This window comes from Onychomys torridus, chromosome 21, assembly GCF_903995425.1.
Source record: "Onychomys torridus chromosome 21, mOncTor1.1, whole genome shotgun sequence".
Classification (NCBI taxonomy): domain Eukaryota; kingdom Metazoa; phylum Chordata; class Mammalia; order Rodentia; family Cricetidae; genus Onychomys; species Onychomys torridus.
Genome location: NC_050463.1, coordinates 4,000,614 through 4,021,774, shown reverse-complemented (window position 1 = coordinate 4,021,774; position 21,161 = coordinate 4,000,614). Strand labels below are relative to the sequence as shown.

Here is a 21,161-nt window from a genome sequence, read left to right as displayed (position 1 = left end):
AGGCATTTAACAAGACACTGAATCCAGTCGCCAATTTCCACATTCCCGGGAGAACCCCACACCGACTCACCATGGCATAGATTCCAAGCTCAGACAGTTCTCACAGCTCCAGGCAGCGGGATCACAGCCCAGCACCCAAAACCAACAGATCCTCCCTCAGTCCCAGGACTCCAAGCTGGTATCACCGTGGACCGGAAGTGCCCTCCCCTATTATAACTGCTGGGTACATCTGGAGGCTCTCATTGGCTAGTGATGACTGAGTGACAGGAGCTGCTCTCTTAGGGACAGAATGCAGTGAAGGGACACAGCACACAATGCTCCCCAGCCCTGGCTTCCACTCCAGGCAGAAAGACTGTCCCAGACCTGCAGAGATGGGCATTGCAGCAGAATTTACACCTGGACTGCAAAGTTGTCCCTGCACTATAACTGCACACAGTAGGCACTTCCCTTTCTTCCTCCAGGGCACACAATAAAACAAAACAAACAAAAAAACCAGAGTCTCAAGCAAACACATATCATTAAACAATGTGCAGTGGAGTGATTCTCCTGCCTCACAGATGAAAGGGCCCCTAGACCATCCAGGTTAAATTTAAACCACCTAATTGGTGTTCACCACACATCAACAATTTCAATGAGGCATATCTGGGATTGCTCACACCTTGCAGCTGCACATTGGAAGCCAAAATACTAACACTTTCCGGCCTTCTGTATAAGGACTGGAGTGCTTTTACTTCAGATTGCTCATTTATTTGTGCTTGCTGCTGTTATTTAATTAAATGTCTATGCCTCTATGGAAAAATGTGTTTTCCATATCTGAATTGTGCTGGTGATTGTATACAGCTTGAACTCGTGAGAACTTTACACATGTAACCTTCCTTATCCCTCAGTTTAAATTGTCTGGGGCTATGACTAAAGGTGGCTATTAAATGAGATTGTAGTCCACATCATTCATCCATTCCTTTCTTCCAGGTCCCATTGCCTATAGTGGAGTCACAGTGGTGTGCCAACACAACCTGAAAACTTTTGTTTTGAAAGACAGGGTCTCACCTAATCCTACACTTTCAGAATTAGAGCAGTGATGGCAAAATAAAGTGATGTGAATGGTGAAACAGTTTAGAATTGTGACTTTCACTTGTGTAAGTTGTACGTCAATCAGGTAAAAACACCATAGTCAATCTTTATTTTTTTACTGACACTTTGTTTATAGATGCCAAGAAGAAATTTGAGAGTAGAATTCCTGTGCCAGCAAGACTGCTTCAAGGTACCTGTATCCAAACCTAATGATTAGGGTTAATCTCTTGGAATCTATAGAGTACCAACTCCTGCACATTCTACTCTGAACTCGAAAAGTGCACTGTTGCATAAAGAATCACTTCCCAACTTGCTGCATGTGTGAAAATGCATGCACCACCCAGAACAAATAAATACATACATATGTGAATGTAAAATCATCAAATTCTTAGCCCTGTGTTCAGTCATGACAATGCCCTTCCTCCAGGTGAGTACTAATGGTCTTGACACACCAACTGCAATGTACCAAGATAAAACAAATTCTGAGCTCATCATTCAGAAAGGCTGCATTCTACCCTTTTTAATCCATTTGCTCATTTATTTGTGCACAGGATATCACACTGTAGTCTAAACTGGCCCAGATTTGCAATGTACTACTGACTGAGCTGTACTTCATGGAACCATCCTGCGTCAGCATTCTAAGTGAAATGACAGGTGTGAGCCAAGATACCAGTTTCCATCTTTTAAAAAATGGACTAATAGCCTGAGGTAGGACTACTTCTAGATATTTTCAATTATTTATTTCCTAAAAAGAACTCAAAATGTCAATGACAAATTTGTCACGAACCCCTTTTTGGCCAAGTGTGATACATTAATATTGTGTGTGGAACAGGGGGATGTGCTAAGAGAGGCATCAAGATTAACATCTGAAGGAAGCCAGGGATAACTGGATGTCGACATGTAGAAGATTGCAAACAGATTCACATCTATTGCCATGCATAAAACTCAAGTCCAAATAGATCAAAGACCTCAACATAAACCCAGTTACACTGAACCTGGACCTAGTAGAAGAGAAAGTGGGAAGTAGCCTTGAACACATTGGCACAGGAGATCACTTCCTAAATATAACACCAGTAGCACAGACAATGAGAGCAACAATTAATACATGGGACCGCCTGAAACTGAGAAGCTTTTTAGAGCAAAGGACACAGTCAATAAGACAAAATATCAGCCTGCAGAATGAGAAAAGATCCTCACCGAGCCCACATCTGTCAGAGGGCTGAAATCCAAAATTCATAAAGAACTCAAAGAAACTAGACAGCAAAATACCAAATAATCCAATTTAAAAATGGTCCACAGAGCTAAACAAAGAATTCTCAACAGAAGAATCTCAAATGGCAGAAAGACATTTAAGGAACTGCTCAACATACTTAGTCATCAGGGAAACGCAAATCATAATGACACTGAAATACCATCTCACACCTGTCAGAATGGCTAAGATCAAAAACACGTGTGACAGCTTAGGTTGAAAAGGATTCAGAGTAAGAGGAACACTCCTCCACTGCTGGTGGGAGTGCAAACTTGCACAGCCACTCTGGAAATCACTTTGGCAGTTTATCAGAAAATTGGGAATCAATCTACCTCAAGACCCAGCAATACCACTATTGGATAGATACCCAATCATACCACAAGGACATATGCTCAACTATGTTCATAGCAGCATTATTCGTAACAGCCAGAACCTGGAAACTACAATCTAGATGCCACTCAACCAAAGAATGAATAAAGAAAATGTGGTACATTTACACAATGGAGTATTACTCAGTTGTAAAAAAAACAATAACATCATGAAATTTGTAGGCAAATGGATGGAACTAAAAATCATCCTCAGTGAGGTAACCCATACTCAGAAAGACAAACATGATATGTCCTCACTCGTAAGTGGATATTAGACACAAAGCAAGGGATAACCAGGCTACAAACTACAACTCCAGAGAAGCTAGGTAAAAAGGAGGACCCTAACAGCAACAAGCATGGAGGGCTCCAGAAGAGAAAATAGTTCAGGTCTCCTGGGTAAACTGGGAGGGGTATTAGAAAGGAGGGGATGGGAGATGGGAACATGAGGGATCCAGATGGCTGAGTTGGGGGAGGGAAGAAGAGGGAGGACAATGAAAGAAATACCTTGATGGAGGGAGTCATTATGGAGTTAAGGACAAACTTGGTGCTGGGGAAAACCCCAGGAATCCACAAGGATGACCCCAGCTAAGACACCTAGCAATAGTGGAGAGGGTGCCTGAACTAGCCTTCCCTGTAATCAGATTAGTGACTTCTTTAATTGTCATTACAGAATCTACATCCAATAACTAAGGAAAGCAGATGCAGTGATCTGCACAGCCAAGCACTGGGCTGAGCTCCTGGAGTTCAGTTGAAGAGAGGGAGGAGGATCATATGATCAAGGAGGGGTCAAGATCATGATGGGGAAAATCACAGAGACAGCTGATCTGAGCTAGTGGGAGCTCACAAACTCTGAACTGACAGCTAGGGAACCTGCATGGGACTGAACTAGGTCCTCTGAATGTGGGTGACAGTTGTGTGGCCTGATCTGTTTGTGGGGCCCCTGGCAGTGGGACCAGGACTTAGCCAGGGTGCATGAACTGGCTTTTGGAGCTCATTCCCTATGATAAGACACCTTGCTCAGCCATGATGCAGCAGGGAGGGGGTTGGTCCTGCCTCAACTTGGTATGCCAGAGTTTGTTGTACCCCTATAGGAAGCCTTACCCCCTTTGATGAGTGAATGGGGGGGGGTTGAGGTGATGAGGGAGGGGGAGGGAGGGGGAACTTGGTTTGGTATGTAAAATGAATGAATGAATGAATGAATGAATGAATGAATAAAAAGAAAAATAAATAAGCCAGGGGCTGGGGCTGAGACTCAGTTGGTAGACTGCTTGCCTAGGATGCGTAGAGCCCTGGGTTCCATTCTCCATATGGCATAAACTAATGCCTCTCATCTCAGCACTCAGCAGTGGGAGAGTGTAATTTAGGGTCACTCTGAGCTACATAGAAGAGTTAAAGGCATCCTGGGTTACATTAGACCCTGTCTCAGAACAAAACAAACAAAAGAAACCATAAAATCCAGTTGGGAGAGAAAGACTGGAAAGCTTTTCCCACTTAGATCTCATGTAACAAGTGACATGTATAAGAAAAGCCTAGGATAAAGTGGAGATGCTGGGTGTTATATCAGGAGCTGGGGACATGGCTCACAGGGAAAAACACACTTACTGTGCAAAGCGGGACTCTGAATACATTGTATCCACTGAGTAGATCACGGTTCAGGTAGCAACAAGCAGGCCTTCAATCTGCATCCTAAATCTAGAAGACACACCTTTATCCTGGGCCACACCAGCTGAAGGATACATAAGGACGAGGAGGAAGAAGTTTCTCTCTATGCTTGCTTTCTCTTGCTTTGGTAGCAATTCTGTTCCTTCACTGGCATTAGAGCATACTTCTTCAGAACTGAGGGATTTACTGAAGAGCAGCAGAGACAGACACTCATGGGCTGAGCAAATTCTGGCTTATTGGACTTTCCATTCACACCCAGTGACTGTTGGGTTAGTTGTACTGTTGCCAATAGTCACTCAAATAAACCATTTTTTCTCTGTCTCTGTATATATATCCTATCATTTTGTTCCCCTAGAAAATTGAGACTAATGCAGATTTTGATAGCAGAAGTACTTCTAGAACATCAGAACTATAAGGATGAATCTTTAACTGCCAGGAAGAGGCTTTTCAATTTGCCAACACCTACAACTGCTGAAGCCTCTCCAGGGACCTCACTGAGTATCGAAAGCCCACTGTGTGAACTAGCATATAAACTTAAGGAGATAAATGCAATTCATTATCCTGTGTTCCAGTGATCTGTAACTCCTTATTTATATTATAGACTTAAAAATGATAGAAAATGTCTTAAACAACTTACTAGTAAAGGGCTTACAGAAAGTATTGTGCCATTAAATAAACTGAGGTTAATTATTTGTTTCACAGAGATAATTAGCAGGTTGCATTAGCATGTTACTTGGGATCCATAGATAATCATTATCCAACAGATCCATTTTTAAGATATTTTTAAAGATAATCCATGGGTATTGCCTAAAGTTACATCTAAAAATCCTATAGAGTGCTTTTAATGCTTTTGCAGATGGCTCTTCAAGAGGATGAGAAACATGTTTTACATATAAATTCCACATGCTCCTCAAAAAGGGTTATACTCACACTTACCTGTCCAGTTCAACTGTCTGAATTTGCTGTAACCAGCTGGTAGACAGCCCTGACCACTGAGTACTTTAATGGACTCTGCATACTGCACTCAATCAGTTCCTCTATTAGAAACTGCAAGATTTAATCTACAATTATTTCTGTCCCTTCAGACATCTGTAAAAAAATGAACTCAGCATTTTTTCATAACTCATAATCATGCTCATTCTAATTTGCCAGATTCATAAACATCCACCAGTGCCCAAGCCGATGGACTGGTCTTCTCCTTGCCCCTAGGTTTTTCTTTCCAGGAAGAAAAATCCCACACCAGGCTGCTCAAGAATCTAATGAAACTTCATCAAAATGCCAATTCCTTACAGGTAAAATTCTCAGGCCCCATCCTTTTTTTTTTTTTCCTTCAGTTTTTCGAGACAGGGTTTCTCTGTGTAGTTGTGGTGCCTGTCCTGGATCTCACTCTGTAGACCAGGCTGGCCTCGAACTCAGAGATCCGCCTACCTCTGCCTCCCAAGTGCTGGGATTAAAGGCGTGCGCCACCACCGCCCAGTGCCCCATCCTACTTGTTATTTTACTCTACTGTCATAACTAATCATTGGGGGTTAAATCCAACACCATTGGCAACAGAAATTACTCATATCTTAGAATTTGGTCGCTTAAAATATATTCACATAAGTCCATAGCTTTTCAAATATGATCCTTGCTTCTGTTCACAGAGGTGAAACAACCTCCGATGCCATTGGTCATCTGTTATACACCTTCCCCTTTTGTTCATACAACAAATAAAAACTGATAATGACCCTGATTATACCAGCAAACACTTTAGACAATTTTGCGGCTTATGGACTACTAATCATGTTACTGAAATCCCTTACAATCCACAAAAATCAAACTACTGAGGAACTATAATATCAAATACTGCAATGAGAAAAACTTAAAGTGAAAAAGGTGTGTATATACCCACCAAAATCCTCCATACTATGCTGCATCTACCTATCTTTAATTTTTTTCATTTTAAAGGACAGTACTGCTGCCCAAAAGTATTTTCCCTATAGGAGACAGAGTCTAAAGAATATGTTAAATGGAAAGACCTAGAGACAAAAAAGGAAAGGGATGATCTACTGACATCAGGGTGAGGTTCTGCTTGTGTCTTTCAGACTGTCCTGACCCATTGGAGAAGAGTTGTCACATGGACCTTATGACCTGCTGACCTCTATGCTATCTCAGAGACCACATCAGATTCTAGGACTTTAAGATATAGAAGCCCCTCATGGTCACATGGACTCTGTAAAACAGTTTCTCTGCTTAAGTCACACCTTAAGCTCTGTTGTGCAATGGGCAGTAGAATGACTATGGGAACTGTTGTTGCTTAGAGACCCGTTCCCAGATTCTACTGTGTTTAAATATGCCTACAGTAACATGCCTGCGATTAGACTCCCCAGAGTCTGAAACAGGTGGACAAAGTCAATCTGAGCCAGGTTTTCACTCAAATCTCTTCCTGAGGTTGGCTTCCCTGACACCTGCAGTGACAGCCTCACTAATCTCTAATGTTCGCTTATTTCTTGGTGGAAAAAGAACAGATTTTCGTATGTTACTGACTGAACTTTCTCCCAGACATAATTGTGAAGAATCCTGGCCAAGGAAACATTTGTTGGAGTGTAAAGGCAGTATTCTGCCATAACCCTAAATACATCCTCTTGTTCTCAAGGAACTTCTGGCAAATGCACTGTCCTGGCCTGATGTCAGTTCAGCAAATCTCCTTCATTTCCCTCTTTTTGAATAGCCAAATTTTGTAACATAATGTTGAATAACGTGCTCGATGTGGAGTCATTTCTTGATGTTGGGCGGCTTTGTTCCAGACTGTTAAAAATAACAAAAGCAAGCAAACAATAAACATAAACATTATAGATAAGAAGGGCTTGAAACTTAAGTTGATGAAATGGATTTAACTTCCCCAACCCATTAGCAATACCCTCTAATATCCATAGCCAGTAGTCCATGCAATGTTCTGCCAATATTTGATTATTTCATTTCTTGAGTCATATTACCAAGATTTAATAAATGTTTTCTATCCTTGTCCCAAGAGAACAAGATCCCATGCCAATGCACATGAGTAACAGAACTGAGTTACATTCCAATGACATCTTAATGATAATTGTCTTTGTAAGCTAACAATTTCATTACCTAACATAACCACAGCAGATTCTATATCAGTGATTTCAGTGTGCAATATACTATCTATAGGTCTTTGAGTGTTCCATAATTTCTTTTACTAAATTAGAATGCCATCTTTGAATTTAATGTACATTTTGCATGCTTTGATAAAGGACTACTTTTTCTTCATTTGATCCAATACATGACGAAGCATAAACATGGAGAAAGATTCTTCTCAGGCTTGATTCATCTGTACAGCCATTCAAACACCAATTTGGGCTCAAAGTATATAAATGCTCTGGAAGCTCAAAATGGTAGGAGTATCAGCATTTCAACATGTATATAAAGAAAAATTGGAACAAGATATATATCCTTAAGATTGATTTCAAGTAGGTTTTCCAATCATGAACAAATAAGGAAGATGAACACATGCCATAGTATTATGAGCTACATTGTGTGTGTGTGTGTGGGTGTGTGTGGGTGTGGGTGTGGGTGTGGGTGCGCGCACGCGCCAAGGGAACATAGTTTCATTGTTAGAAGTATTTCTCCATAGATTCTCCTTCAAGCCAAAATGTTACCTAAGGCTGATATTAGTTTCCATAGATACTTTTGCACGGCTCCTCCTTCTAAATGAGGAGAGGTGGGGAACATCGTGGCTCTTGCCATGCTAACACCTCAGAACCATTACTATGGGTGGTGATGGTATTATTATTACAGAAACATCTGAATTCTTTGCATTGCAATTTGGTGTGAGCAGAACCTACAAGGTTCCAACCAATGACACTACCATCAGAAGTATAACAAGAACTTGCACTACTGGTCCCCAACATTGTTCCCAACGTATCTATTCACTTACCTCTGAGACGACAGGAGTGAGGCAAGAGGGGGAAAATGAGGTGGAATGAAAAGATCTCTAGTAATATTTCCTTATAAACCCTTTAGCTGCTAAAATGAACATGGTCTTCTTCACTTCATTTTTTTTTTGTTCCATTATGAATAATAGATAACTTTCCATTAGATACAACTTTTAAACAATGAACTTCATGCCCGAAACAAATAGGAAGTTCTTCAAGTCCTATATAGTAAGATGAAATTAAATTTAAATACTCTTCATTGGACAGCAAAGAACCTCTACTGTCATAGGGTCCTTGAATCCAATTAGAGTCATTAGTATAAATTGGAAGACTGGAATCCCCGCAGTGTGCCACTGGGTTTAAGGGAGGGTTAGGAATAGAAGCCGAGGAAGAGAATAGTTTTGCCTCACTTACTTGAACAGTGGTGATCACTAACAGGGTAAAGAACAAGGATTCAGGTGTTTAATTTAGCCCCATAAAATGAATCATTTCTTCTCTTTCATTGGCTAATTTTTTCACCTACCTCCGGGTAGGAAAGATACAATTGATTTTTGGAAGGTGATGGTGTGGCAATTATTCAGGGAGTCTGACCCAAAGTCAGATGAGCCATTTCTTCAGGAGGAAATCAGGGTCAAGCCATGGTTACTTACTCATCTTTCCGCAGTCTGTCTGAAATCAACAATCACCTGTATCTGTGGAAACACAATCATACCCTTTTCACATTTATAACATTCCCATTAAATATTTCCTTTCCTTTTTTCCATTGAAGACATTCCCCTACAAATAGGATATAGTGCATCACGCTCAATACTTTCTCCAATAATAGACTGACAATGAATTTTGGCAGGTGTAAGATCATTATCGATTCATAAAAGTTAGTAAATAGTGAGTCAAATAGGATGTTCACAGGATTAAGTGCTGTCTTTCCCCCTTTTGGTTTAATTAACATGCTTTTAATGTTCTGTTAGTTCTTTCAATGATGGCCTGTCCCTGAGGACTATAGGGGATATCAGGAATATGTTTAATATTTCAATGTTGTAAAACTTTTTTAAATTTTTGTGACATATAAACTGGAACATTATCTGCCTTACTTGTTAAGCAACAGGCATGTACTTAAAGCTTTTTAAAAATGTAATATAACTAATGAAGCCTTTTTATTACTTAAGGCAGTGCCCCATTGAATGCTAAAAATGCATCAATACAATGATATATATATTGCATCCTATCAAAAACTTTTCTTTGTTTTTAACAAGGTGTTTCTCTGTGTACCTCTGGCTGCACTGAAACTCATGCTGTAGACCAGGCTGGCCTTGAACTCAGATATCCACTACTTTTGTTTCCCAATTGCTAGAATTAAAGGCATGAGCTACCACTGCATACCTACAAAAATTTTTTAAGGTTCATTATATCCATTAACAATACCTCATTCTACATATTACCCCTAGGGTAGTTACCAGAAGGCAATCAAGGCCTATGAAAAGTTTGACAAGTTTCACAACATGAACTTGTTAATTTTGCCATTTTTTTGAGTTAAGGGAACTCTCCTTTTTAAGGCTCTTCATTTAAAATGTGTATCTGTATGAAACTTGATAGTTTCAGGTAAAAAGGTACATGAATATAATTGGTCGCAGAATCTACTAACTGATTAACATCAGCTTTAAGGCTATTGAATGCTATAATAAGAGTAATAAAATGCATCTGCTGCCAAGTGTGCACCAATAGCTTCATGCAGGGCCTGGAGCATGCAGCCAGAGCTGGAGGCAGGACCAGAGGCTTGGTGTGGCTGAGGCCTTGGAAGGGAAAGAAGTGTCAGGAAAGTCAGTGGAGGGCAGGCAAAGTGAGGGGGAGGGACCATCATCTTGGTGGACTAAGCCAGTGCTGGATGAGGTGGGGGCAGGTAAGGGTGAGCATGGTCACAACACAGGAAGAGGCAGCAGCAGACAGGGTATGGGCTGGGCCAGAGAAAGCAATGGCAAATAGGAGGGCAAGGTGGGTGGAGCCAAGATGACTGGGCATGGCTTGGTAAGTGGGGCAGAGTCTCCATCCTGACCTTGCTATGCAATAATTTCACAGAGGCAACATGGTGCATCCACAATGCCCCTGCCACACTGACTCCTATAAACCCACACACCCATGAAGACTTCTCCAAACACACACACACACACACACACACACACACACACACACACATGCAAAGATGGCAGCCATGATAATACACTCATCTTGTACTCCCCCACACATGAAGTTCTACCAGTCATGGACAGGCTACTTACTCCCCACAATCATACACTCACCTGTTTCTCAAAATGTATAATTAGAGTCAGGGAGTTGAATCGGCTGAGAAAGTGGCTTGCTTCCAGTATTACTGACCTGAGTTTGCTTCTAATATGATGAGAACCAATTCTCAAGTTATTCTCTAGCTGCCACCTATGCACTGTGGCATGTGTTCACCCCCTGCAGACACACATAAAATAAACGTGATTATCTCTACTAGCACATAGCTACAGCTGGTATTCTCTCATAGGGTACAGGTAAACATTCAGGTTCTACCACAATGAGGGGCTTGGGGTATGGTCACCTGTGGAGGCTCTACCTAGAATCTCTAAGATGGGGAATGGGGGTGGCTCAAGTGGGGAGCCTTGTCACGGCTGTAGAGGCATTGGGACCTGAAAGAATGGAGCTGATAAATGAGGCAGAGTAAAGTCTGATGCAACAGCCAACATTATACAGGGCCCCAAACAATTACTCTGAGGTTAAATTAAAAAGTGTCACCTGGGGGCTGGAGAGATGGCTCAGAGGTTAAGAGCACTGAATGTTATTCCAGAGGTCAAGTTCAATTCCCAGCAACCACATGGTGGCTCACAACCATCTGCAATGAGATCTGGCACCCTCTTCTGTATACATAATAAATAAATAAATCTTTAAAAAAAAAATGTCACCTGAGTAAAGTTATCATGAGTTCAAGCTGTTTACAACAAGGAGGAACTGCACATGGCAAAAGTATCTCTATAGAGGTATGAATATTTAATACAAAAGCAAGAAATACTAAACAATCTCATGTAAATCCATTCCCAACTGCTATATATGGAAGGAATACAAAAATACATTCTTTTTTTGTTTTGTTTTTGTTTTTTTCGAGACAGGGTTTTTCTGTGTAGCTTTGTGCCTTTCCTGGAACTCACTTGAAAAATCTCTCTGAAAAACCTCTCTTCACAGCTTCCCAATTATACTATTTGAAACTGATTCAGTTATAATATAATACAGCATGTATCAAATCCATAATTGTTGACATAAATTCCTCTATTGATCTAATAATTGAGCAAAAATAGTAATGTAAGCATTTGGTATTTTATGGCCCTTATCATGTAAATAAATTGATTCCAGAAGTTTATTCTCCTGTGTTTTAATACCTGTAGGAGACAATTTAGTGGGAAATTAACTAAGTTGAAAAGCAGTGAAGGATCCCCATGATACACAAATGTCTCTTTTAGTCTGGATTCAAATAGCTGTAGTTCTTCCCTTGCCTCTCAAGATGTGGGAACTGTTTGAAGCTGTCTCTCCTGCTAGAGTTTTAAACAGGATGGTTAGTGCATAATTAGGTGTTAAATATTTTGATTTTGCAGCAATTTACTTGAAACACCAAGTGCATTTCAAAAGGCAGGAAAGGAATTGGTGAACAAATTCCTCTTCTATCTGCATACCCAAGATTGCCTGTGTTATAACGCTGGCTTTTTCATAGGCTCTCCTAAGTTCTCCTCAGAAACTAGAGGGAATTTAAGGTTACATTGTTTATCCAATTCCTCACCCTGTGCTTCAGGGCCATTTTCAGGTAATGGGGGATATCTATCTAAAAGAGGCTACAGTAAGGGGCCTGGGACAGTCATCATCATCATCATCTTAGCTTTTGGGGTGAAATTTTTACTTTTGATTTTGCATAAACAGGGAAGATATTCTTTTTTGCCTCATTTACCAATCTTAAATTTGATCACCTATTTTTATTAATTCAAGGAATTTGTTATCTCTCCCTCCTGATTAATATTCTCCTATCTTCCTTAAATATTTTATTAACAGCCTGAATTAATGGCCAAGTGACTCCAAACTACAAGGGAATCTTTTCCCCTGTTTATATGCCCTTTCAATATTCTTTAAGACTCTGTCCCATATTTCTTCATCTAAAAGCTCCTTCTTCAGGAAAACGGGGATTTTAATCAAAAGCAACTTACAAGCAATCTAGTAGATGCGATTTTAATACTTATGTTCTTCCATTTCTTAAAAAATGATGCATAAAGTCAACATAATGCAAAGCCTTCCTTGGTTTCTGCCCTCTTATTCTCACTCACTTCTTCTGTTAGGGTCCCCAATCTCTTATCTCTTGGCTGATTTCAGGTCCCTGTTCCAGGAACCACTCACCATGACTCTGGAGGTGGGGGAAGCTGGTAGAATGGAACCAATACAAGCAGTGAACTAAAGTCTTGTATAAGATACAGAGTTGCAGAAAATTTGTACCCTGCTAGATAAGAAAGCTCACATGAGTAAATTTCCCATGAGTTCAACCTGTTGACAATCATAAGGACTAGCCATGCATGGCACTAATATGTTTTTCTGTAGAAGTGTATACATTTAATGGAATAAGGAAAGCAAGCAATAATGAGTAATCTTAGGTCTACTCACTCCTATCTGCTACATCTATGAGGAACAAGGAAACACATTCCAAGAACAAAGCCCTGTTTCGAAGAAAGTAAGGTCACAAGACTCTTGGCTTGTTTTCTTAGTGTTTCCACAATACTCAGAATTCTCCTCACAGGGCTCCATTCCAGAAATGTGTTCTCACAATACACTGAATTAAATATTCATTTTAATTTTGTAAAATACTGATGAATACACAAAGAAAGCTCTTTTTACAAGGCTGAGTCATATATATAAATATACAAATATATTTATTTTATATATACTATATAAAATATAAAGATATGTATATATCTTTCCATCATTTGCATATCTGGCACCCCAGGAAGCCACAAGATGGCATCAGATCTTCTGGATATCGAATTACAGTTGGTTCTGAGCCATCTGATGTGCAGGCTATGAACCCAAACTTGGGAACAGACCAAGAGCGGTACTACTGAGTCAGCTCTCCAGCCCCAAATGTCATTATGCTGCTGAAGATGTGGTTGCTCCACTACTCCTATCTTCCATCCTTGGAGGTGATAAAAGTCTCTGGTACATGGTTATGGAAGGATTGAATGGATTTCTATCCCCCTGTAAATAAACTCTGCAAAGCTTTTTATCATCATTAACAGTTCTCTTGATATGAATAACGACAACAAAAGGATTAGTTGAGTAGAGTCCAGATTATATTAGGAAAAGTTCCATAATATGATATATACTTTTTGGTTTTTTTATTTACATTTTTTTAGGACAGGAACTCTCTACATCGCATTGGTTGTCCTGGCGATGTGGACCAGGTTAGACTCAAACTCAGAAAGATCTACCTTCTTCTGTCTCCCACTTGGTGAAATTGCAGGCATTTATCACTACACCCAGCTGATATATGTTTTTAAATGACCTACCTTTGGCCAGGTGGTGGTGGCTCACTTCTTAAATCCCAGCACTCTGGAGGCAAAGGCAGATGGATCTCTTTGAGTTCATGGCCAGCCTGGTCTACAGAGCGAGTTCCAGGACAAGCAGGACTGTTTCATAGAGAAATCCTGTTTAAAAAAAAAACAAAACAAAACAAAAAAACAAAAAAACAAAAAACCCTTTGGATCAAAAAATGGGAGGATAATGTAAGGTTTAAGGAGGAACTGTCCTTCTAGTAATGCACAGTAATACTTCTCGTTATTCTACAAGTTGACTCTGTTTTGCAAAGGATTTAGCACATTGATTAGATTCATAATGTTTCTCTCCCGTATGACATCAAGTGTCATGTGTGTGAAGACTACTGCACTATGAAAAGGCTTTACCGTATTGATTACACTCATAGGTTTTCTCAACTAGCATGATGTTTTCTTTTATTTTCGAAGACTATTATGCTGTGGATATCGCTCTGTGTAAGTAAAGTTCTGATTGGCCAGTGGCCAGGCAGGAAGTATAGGCGGGACAAGAGAGAAGAGAATTCTGGGAAGTAGAAGGCTGGGGAGACACCGCCAGCCGCCGCCATGAGAAGCAACATGTAAAGACACTGGTAAGCCACAAGCCATGTGGCAAAGTATAAACTAACAAAAATGGGTTAATTTAAAATAGAAAAGGTAGATAACAAGCAGCCTGCCACGGCCATACAGTTTGTAAGCAATATAAGTTTTTGTGTGCTTTCTTGGTTGGGTCTGAGCGACTGTGGGACTGGCGGGTAAGATATTTGTCCTTACTGGGACAGGCAGGAAAACTCCAACTACACTATTAAAATATGCAAAAGCCATACCACATGGATTACATTCATAGAGTTAAATACACACACACACACACACAGAGATGACTTCCTTCATGTCTGCTTAGAAAACTAGGACATATAAATGCATTACCATATTAACCACAGTGGTGAATGTTTGCAACTGTATGAAGTCTTTCAAAAAACCGAAGAGAAGTTTGGAATATTAAAAAAAACTTATTACAGTGTTGGAATATTAAAAAACTTATCACAGTGTTTATGCTCATAGGGTTTTACTTCTAAATGAGTTCCTTCCTATAAATAGACCTAAAGATTTTTTCATGTTTATTACATTCATAGGGTTCCTCTTCATTAGGGGGTCTTATGTATAGGTTTTTTGTTTTGTTTTGTTTTGTTTTTTAAGATTTATTTATTTATTATGTATACAGAAGAGGGCGCCAGATCTCATTACAGATGGTTGTGAGCCACCATGTGGTTGCTGGGAATTGAACTCAGGACCTCCGGAAGAGCAGTCCGTGCTTTTAACCTCTGAGCCATCTCTCAAGCCCAGTGTATGTTTTAAGATACTTGTGACAGTTAAAGTTTTAGTACATGGCTCACACTTACCACTTCCTTTTCCTGTATGAGTTCTTTCACATCTTTGAAGAAAACTGAAAAAACTCAGAGCCTTACCACCCTGCATTCACAACATTTTCTGTAACACTCCATGTGTAATGTGATCCAGGACAGACAAAAGAACGTCCACATTCCTTGTCCTCACAAGGCTCTTTTCCAAAGTGAGTTTGTTGATGTATTCCCACTGAAGTTGGAAAACAAATTAATAGTAAACTTGTATCACACTTACCAAGTCTATGCATACTGAGGATTACTACGTATTTTCTAACTGTTCTGGAAGAGAGAGCAGTACATTGCTTCTTTTCATGCTGCTCAGGATCACCTGGTTTGTATCCAGAGTAACAGATAATGCACCAAGTAAAGGAAGAATAACAAAAAATAAAACTTTTCAATCATTCAAACATTTAACTTTTTGTTCCTCATAGAGATGTGGTATAGGGATTAAGGTCTTTCCACCAAAACAACCTTCTTGACTCTCAAAAACTGTCCCTCTCATTAAACTATGGTAAGTCACTTCAAGTATATGAGTAACACTCCTTTAATATGTTTGATTTGCTTATCAAAGCCTTGGACATACACTAATCCCCTAATCAAGGTGTGTACCTTTTGCTACACTTGAACGGTATGAAACTAAATGACTGAAAGAAAGTTCTTCAACTTTGTGTGTGTGTGTGTGTGTGTGTGTGGTTTTCGAGACAGGGTTTCTCTGTAAAACATCCCTGGCTATCTTGGAACTCACTTTATAGACCAGGCTACCTCAAGATCACAGAGACCTACCTGCCTCTGACTCACAAGTTCTAGGATTAAAGGCGTGGTCCACCATGCTCAGTTGTCAACATTGTTATTTCAGGACTATGATTAAAACTATGACATCTGCCGGGCGGTGGTGGCGCACGCCTTTAATCCCAGCACTCGGGGAGGCAGAGGCAGGCGGATCTCTCTGAGTTCGAGGCCAGCCTGGTCTACCGAGCGAGATCCAGGAAAGGCACAAAGCTACACAGAGAAACCCTGTCTCGAGAAAACAAACAAACAAACAAAAAACACCGAAACAAAAAACTATGACATCTGCTAAAGCATTGTTTCCTTGTCTTCTTTCTTAGACATATGGTTGGCAAACAGGGATCAGCTATCTCACCTTGAGGTACATGTTGATGAGAGAATTTAAGAGTCATCAATACACGTGAAGCTGTGCTTATTTACACTGTTGCTTTTCCTGAAAGCTCAAAGCACATTCAATTTTCTTCATAGGCACATTTGTATTAGTTTTCATATGAAAATCACCATTCATGTCTTCTAGAACTTTGACAATGTTCTTCAATGTTGTTGTCTTCCCATTTGTAGCCTAAAATATAGTACCAGAAAAATGTATGACATATTATTGAAAATTATGCAAAATTTGTCTTATTATCTTCAGTGAACCTTAGAAACAACCATTCTTTTATTCTTTCACAATCAAAATCACAGGAGCACCAATAACCAAGAAACTCCTGTCCTCCTTTTTTTAAAAGAAGTGACTCACATTTTTAGCTATAGCAATGAGGATTCTGCAGGTTTCCAGCATGCAATCTGGGTATAGACTGTGCTTGGAAGGGTTCAGCAAAGCCCACTACTCCCTCATTACATTCAGGTTACTGCATCCGAAAATAATCCAAATATGTATATAAAAGAAAGGGTGATACTGACTACATTGTATATGTACCCTTTACTGAAAATAAGTTTATGTAATGTGTGCTCAATGCATTTAGTCCATGTCACAGAATTTCAAATGCAAACACAAACTCGTTTTAGAAAGCAAACAGGATAGGTTTGAATAGGATATGGTATTGTAAAGGGAAAGACTATTAGAGATACACAGAGAGACATTCAAAGAGATTAATACTACTGAGTATACATCAGCAAATTTGTATCAAAATTATTAACTTCAGAACATAATGGACAAAATGGGCAGGGTGGTACACACCTTTAATCCCAGACCTCAGTTGGCAAACACAGGTGATCTATGGTTTCCAGGCCAGCCTGGTGATTTCCAGGAGAGCCAAAGCTACATATTGAGACCCCGACTGAACAAACATACAAACTAAAAAGCTAATATACTTCTACAAGGCAATACATTTGTAATAAGTTACTGCCTGACTGATTAGAGAATTTTTAAAAATATTGGCAGAAACTGCAGGACTGCAGGTAGCTCCTGGAAGGTGGAGATGAGGAAAGGGTCACAGAGGCCATCTGTGCATAAGGAAGTTGTGGAACTGCAGGAAAGAGCGGGAACAAAGAGAAGTGTCTTCTTGACAAGGATTTCAATAAGGGTGTCTCCAAGCAGAATGAAAGACTTGTCTGAGAAATTTTCCCCAAATCACAGAGAGATATCCCTTCCCATGTGATCAGGGATAAAAGCAGGGTGAGAAGAGATTTGTGGGACACTGGTGTGGCCTTTGTAGCAACAGCAGACAAAGCAGGCAGCTCCAGAATGACACCTAACCAGTAAGCAGAGCAGGAGAGGAGAGAGCAACTAAGGCTTTGGGGAAATGGTAGATCGTGTCTGTAGTAGATGTCCATGTGGGCTTAGAGAAAAACCACACTCCACACACCAATCCTTTGTCTTACTGCAATGGAGAGACCACTCTATGACTCAAATGGGTAGTTTCAGGGCTCTGTGGTGCTACAAACCTTTAATCCAAGAATTGAGGAGATTCGGGGGGACAGAAACACCAAGGCCCTGTAGGCTACACACTGGGATTGAGGCGATCATAGAACACCCTCCTAGAGCTAAAATAAAGAAAATTATCTTCAGTAATTACACGTCTCCAGCTCTACCTAACACACCAAGAGGAGCTGGCCAGGAACAGTTTGCTAACTCACATAAACCATAGACTTATGCATTCCACATATGTTGTCAACCTGGAGAAATGCTGCTTACTGCCCTCCTGCTAGCATGGCTTGCTCAGTTTGACCCTTATAGAACTCAGGATCACCTGCCCAGGGTGGCACCAGCCACAGCAGGATAGACCCCATTACACAAATTATTAAGCAAGAAAATACCCTATAGATTTTCCTACAGGCCAGTCTGACTCTAGCTTCTGTCAAGCTGACCAAATCTAACCAGCATACCTACTGAGTCATCTCCCAACCTCCCCCCCCCCAGGCAGATTTTTAAGCAAACCTCAACTCTCTTAACACTTGATTTTCAGTGTGTGTCTGTGTGCGCACACACATGTAACTTTTGAAAATTTATTACATTTAGGACATGGAGAGATGGCTCAGCAGTTTAGGCCGCTTATTGCTCTTGTACAAGACATGAGTTTAATTCCCTGCACTAACATGGTGATGCACAATCATGCCTACATCCCGTTGTGGGGCATCCAATGCTCCCTTCTGTCTTCCGTGGGCACCAAAGACACAGATGGTGAACATACATACATGCAAGCAAAACACTCACACACATGAAATAAACAAATGTTCAAAAACTAAAGACACATACCCTATCTCTCATATGACTCTATAGATAAAACAGCCAGAAATACACAGAAATGTGACAAATATCTGCAGCCAAAACTACAACTGTAATTAAAAGAATCAGGGAACACAATAAAAGGAGAAAAATGTCAGGAATGTCTCAGTCTTATTTCAGTACAGAATTTAAGCTATACATGCAATAAAAGTCCAATAAAAACGCTAACGATTTATACTCTGAACAACAGAAAACCGATGGCAAAAAAAGTCATAAGGAATGGAAAAAATTATCAACACAAGATTGAATAAACAGCACACACCGTAACAACATCTGACTTCACAACCACCTGAAAAAATGTCTGTACTGTCTGGGAAAGAAGAGATAAACAGAATCTAGGAGAAAACTAACAAATAAAAATAGTTAATATATAGTTAATCGTGACACATTACAACAGGAGACCTAGTAAGTCTGGCCTTACCACCCACATGCAAATCTGTTAATATCAAAGACGTTACGCCCTACACAGAATTAACTGCAGATGAATCCTACACCTGAACGTTCAAGGCCAAGTGCAGAACTTCTAGAAGACATTATACAGTGACCAGGGCTCTGCGAGTGCAGAAATTTGCCTTCCAGGGTGCCCAGCGGCGCATGCGCCCACGGTGAAGTCGCAATAAGGAGATAATCCACACACAGAGTACTCCCCCTACCCCATTCCCATGCCATGTGCAGGTGCAGACCAAAGGAGTAAGTTATTCAGAGGTCGACAGGACAAGGAGCAAGGGCAATAGGGACCTCAGGGACCACACGGGCACCGCATCAGGCCGCCGGTTCTCACTGCCTCGGGAGGAGCCCACACCAGCTCCCTTGGCTTCTCCCCGCGTGGGGACGGCGGCCCCGTGCTTACCAAGGCGGATCCCGAGCCTGCCTCGCTCTCCTCACAGCTCCCGGCAGCGAGTCACAGCCCAGCACACGGATCAGGAGAGTAGCCCGCACTCAGGGAGTCACCGAATCTGCAGCATGGCGGAACAGAAGTTTCCGCCCCTATTCTGGCTGGCAGTCCATCTCGAGGTCCTGATTGGCTAGTGATGCCTGAGTGACAGGGACAGCTCCCATAGAGAGTTTCCTAACGGCACAGCAGTTAACAATCCTGAAGTCCACTCCAAGCACAGAACTGCCCCCAGACTTGCAGAGAATGGCACTGCAGCAGAACTTGGGCCTGCACTGCAAAATCGTCCCTACACTTTTCCTGCAGTCAGTAGGCACTTCACTTTCTTCCTCCTGGGCACAGGGTGTTAGGTCTCAAACCCCGACAACCAGCTAAGGAGCCTATTTAACATATCAAAGCAATTTGATGAGAATGAACCTGAACTCAGATGTTTACCCAGTAGGGCCAGAGTAAGTAAGTATCTGGACTGGCAAGACCAACCGGGCCACCAAACCCTTTGCAGAGTGGAGTGAGGGGCCCCCACCATTCAGGTAGAAATCAAACAGTCAGCTTGAACCTTTGCATGGACCAGGCATGTGCTGAGTCAGACCTCAACTCTTACCAGGTTCCTGGGGGCTGAGGACGCACTTCTGGGGCACCAGAAACTAAGGACAAAAGAAATCTGCCCATATCTCGGCTAGCCATACCTCAGGCCAGGCTGTGAAAAACGTGCTGTGATATTCATTTTCATAAAAAGAAACTTTGATTTAACAATATGCACCAAAAATCTGTGATCTCTTAAACCATTATTCTGTAGAAAAAGTCCATCGATGTAAATACAGGATTTTATTCAACTAATCCCAATGAGATCACAGTGAGTATTTATACTTAATCATTCCATATTTGCTATAGAGCCTCAATATTCTCATGACTAAATTATGCATATTTTACTGCTCACTTGATATATGAATCTACAGGTTTACTTTTCTCTCAATTCTGCATTGTCAGTGAAAATTAAGTAAACCAAATAAGAAAAACTGTTTACATCACGCTCCTGTTGTTTCATTTTCTTTGTCAGGGTCTCACTCAGTGCCCCTGTCTGGATGGGAATGCACTATGCAGACCAGGCTAGCCTCGAGAACATGAAGATCAGTTTGCCTCTGCTGCAGAGTGCTAAGATTAAAGGCCTGCAAAACCATGCCTGACTTGTATTAATTCAGCACATTTACGCATTAAATAGCAGAAGCTAGGTGTGGCACACAACTGTACTCTGCACTGAGCACACTGTGTGAGGAGGATCACTGTGAGATCTAAGCAAGCCCGGGTTATAAGCAAGGCCCTATTTCAAAAGAGCAAATGGCAAAGCACATGCAGCCTCCACCATCCCAGGTTTTGGGACCATTAGTGCCAATCTTTGTCCTGGAGTCCACGTGGGACTATGGCACCCTGGCCTTTGCCCCCATGTCCACCGTCCACTTTTGGACACCCAGTCTGGAA

General features: G+C 40.9%; 1 protein-coding gene across 12 annotated transcripts in view; it reads right to left on the bottom strand.

Annotated features, from left to right (window-relative positions):
* LOC118571372 (zinc finger protein OZF-like) overlaps positions 1 to 19,770 on the bottom strand; it is a 62,947-nt gene extending 43,177 nt beyond the window's left edge. For 4 of the 12 annotated variants that reach the window (XR_004943355.1, XM_036170315.1, XM_036170320.1 and 1 more), the window contains exon 1: positions 71 to 1,989. Coding sequence is in view for 7 of the 12 variants with exons in the window: in XM_036170315.1 (XP_036026208.1) it covers positions 71 to 73 (3 nt within the window). In the remaining 5 variants the exon portion in view is untranslated. Of the gene's footprint in view, positions 1 to 70; positions 1,990 to 4,290; positions 5,705 to 5,779; positions 8,978 to 10,579; positions 10,740 to 12,508; positions 13,881 to 15,276; positions 15,470 to 16,420; positions 16,628 to 19,643 lie in introns of those variants that run through there. The other 8 variants (XM_036170323.1, XM_036170321.1, XM_036170316.1 and 5 more) reach the window with 7 other exon arrangements.
* Positions 19,771 to 21,161: the final 1,391 nt, after the last annotated feature.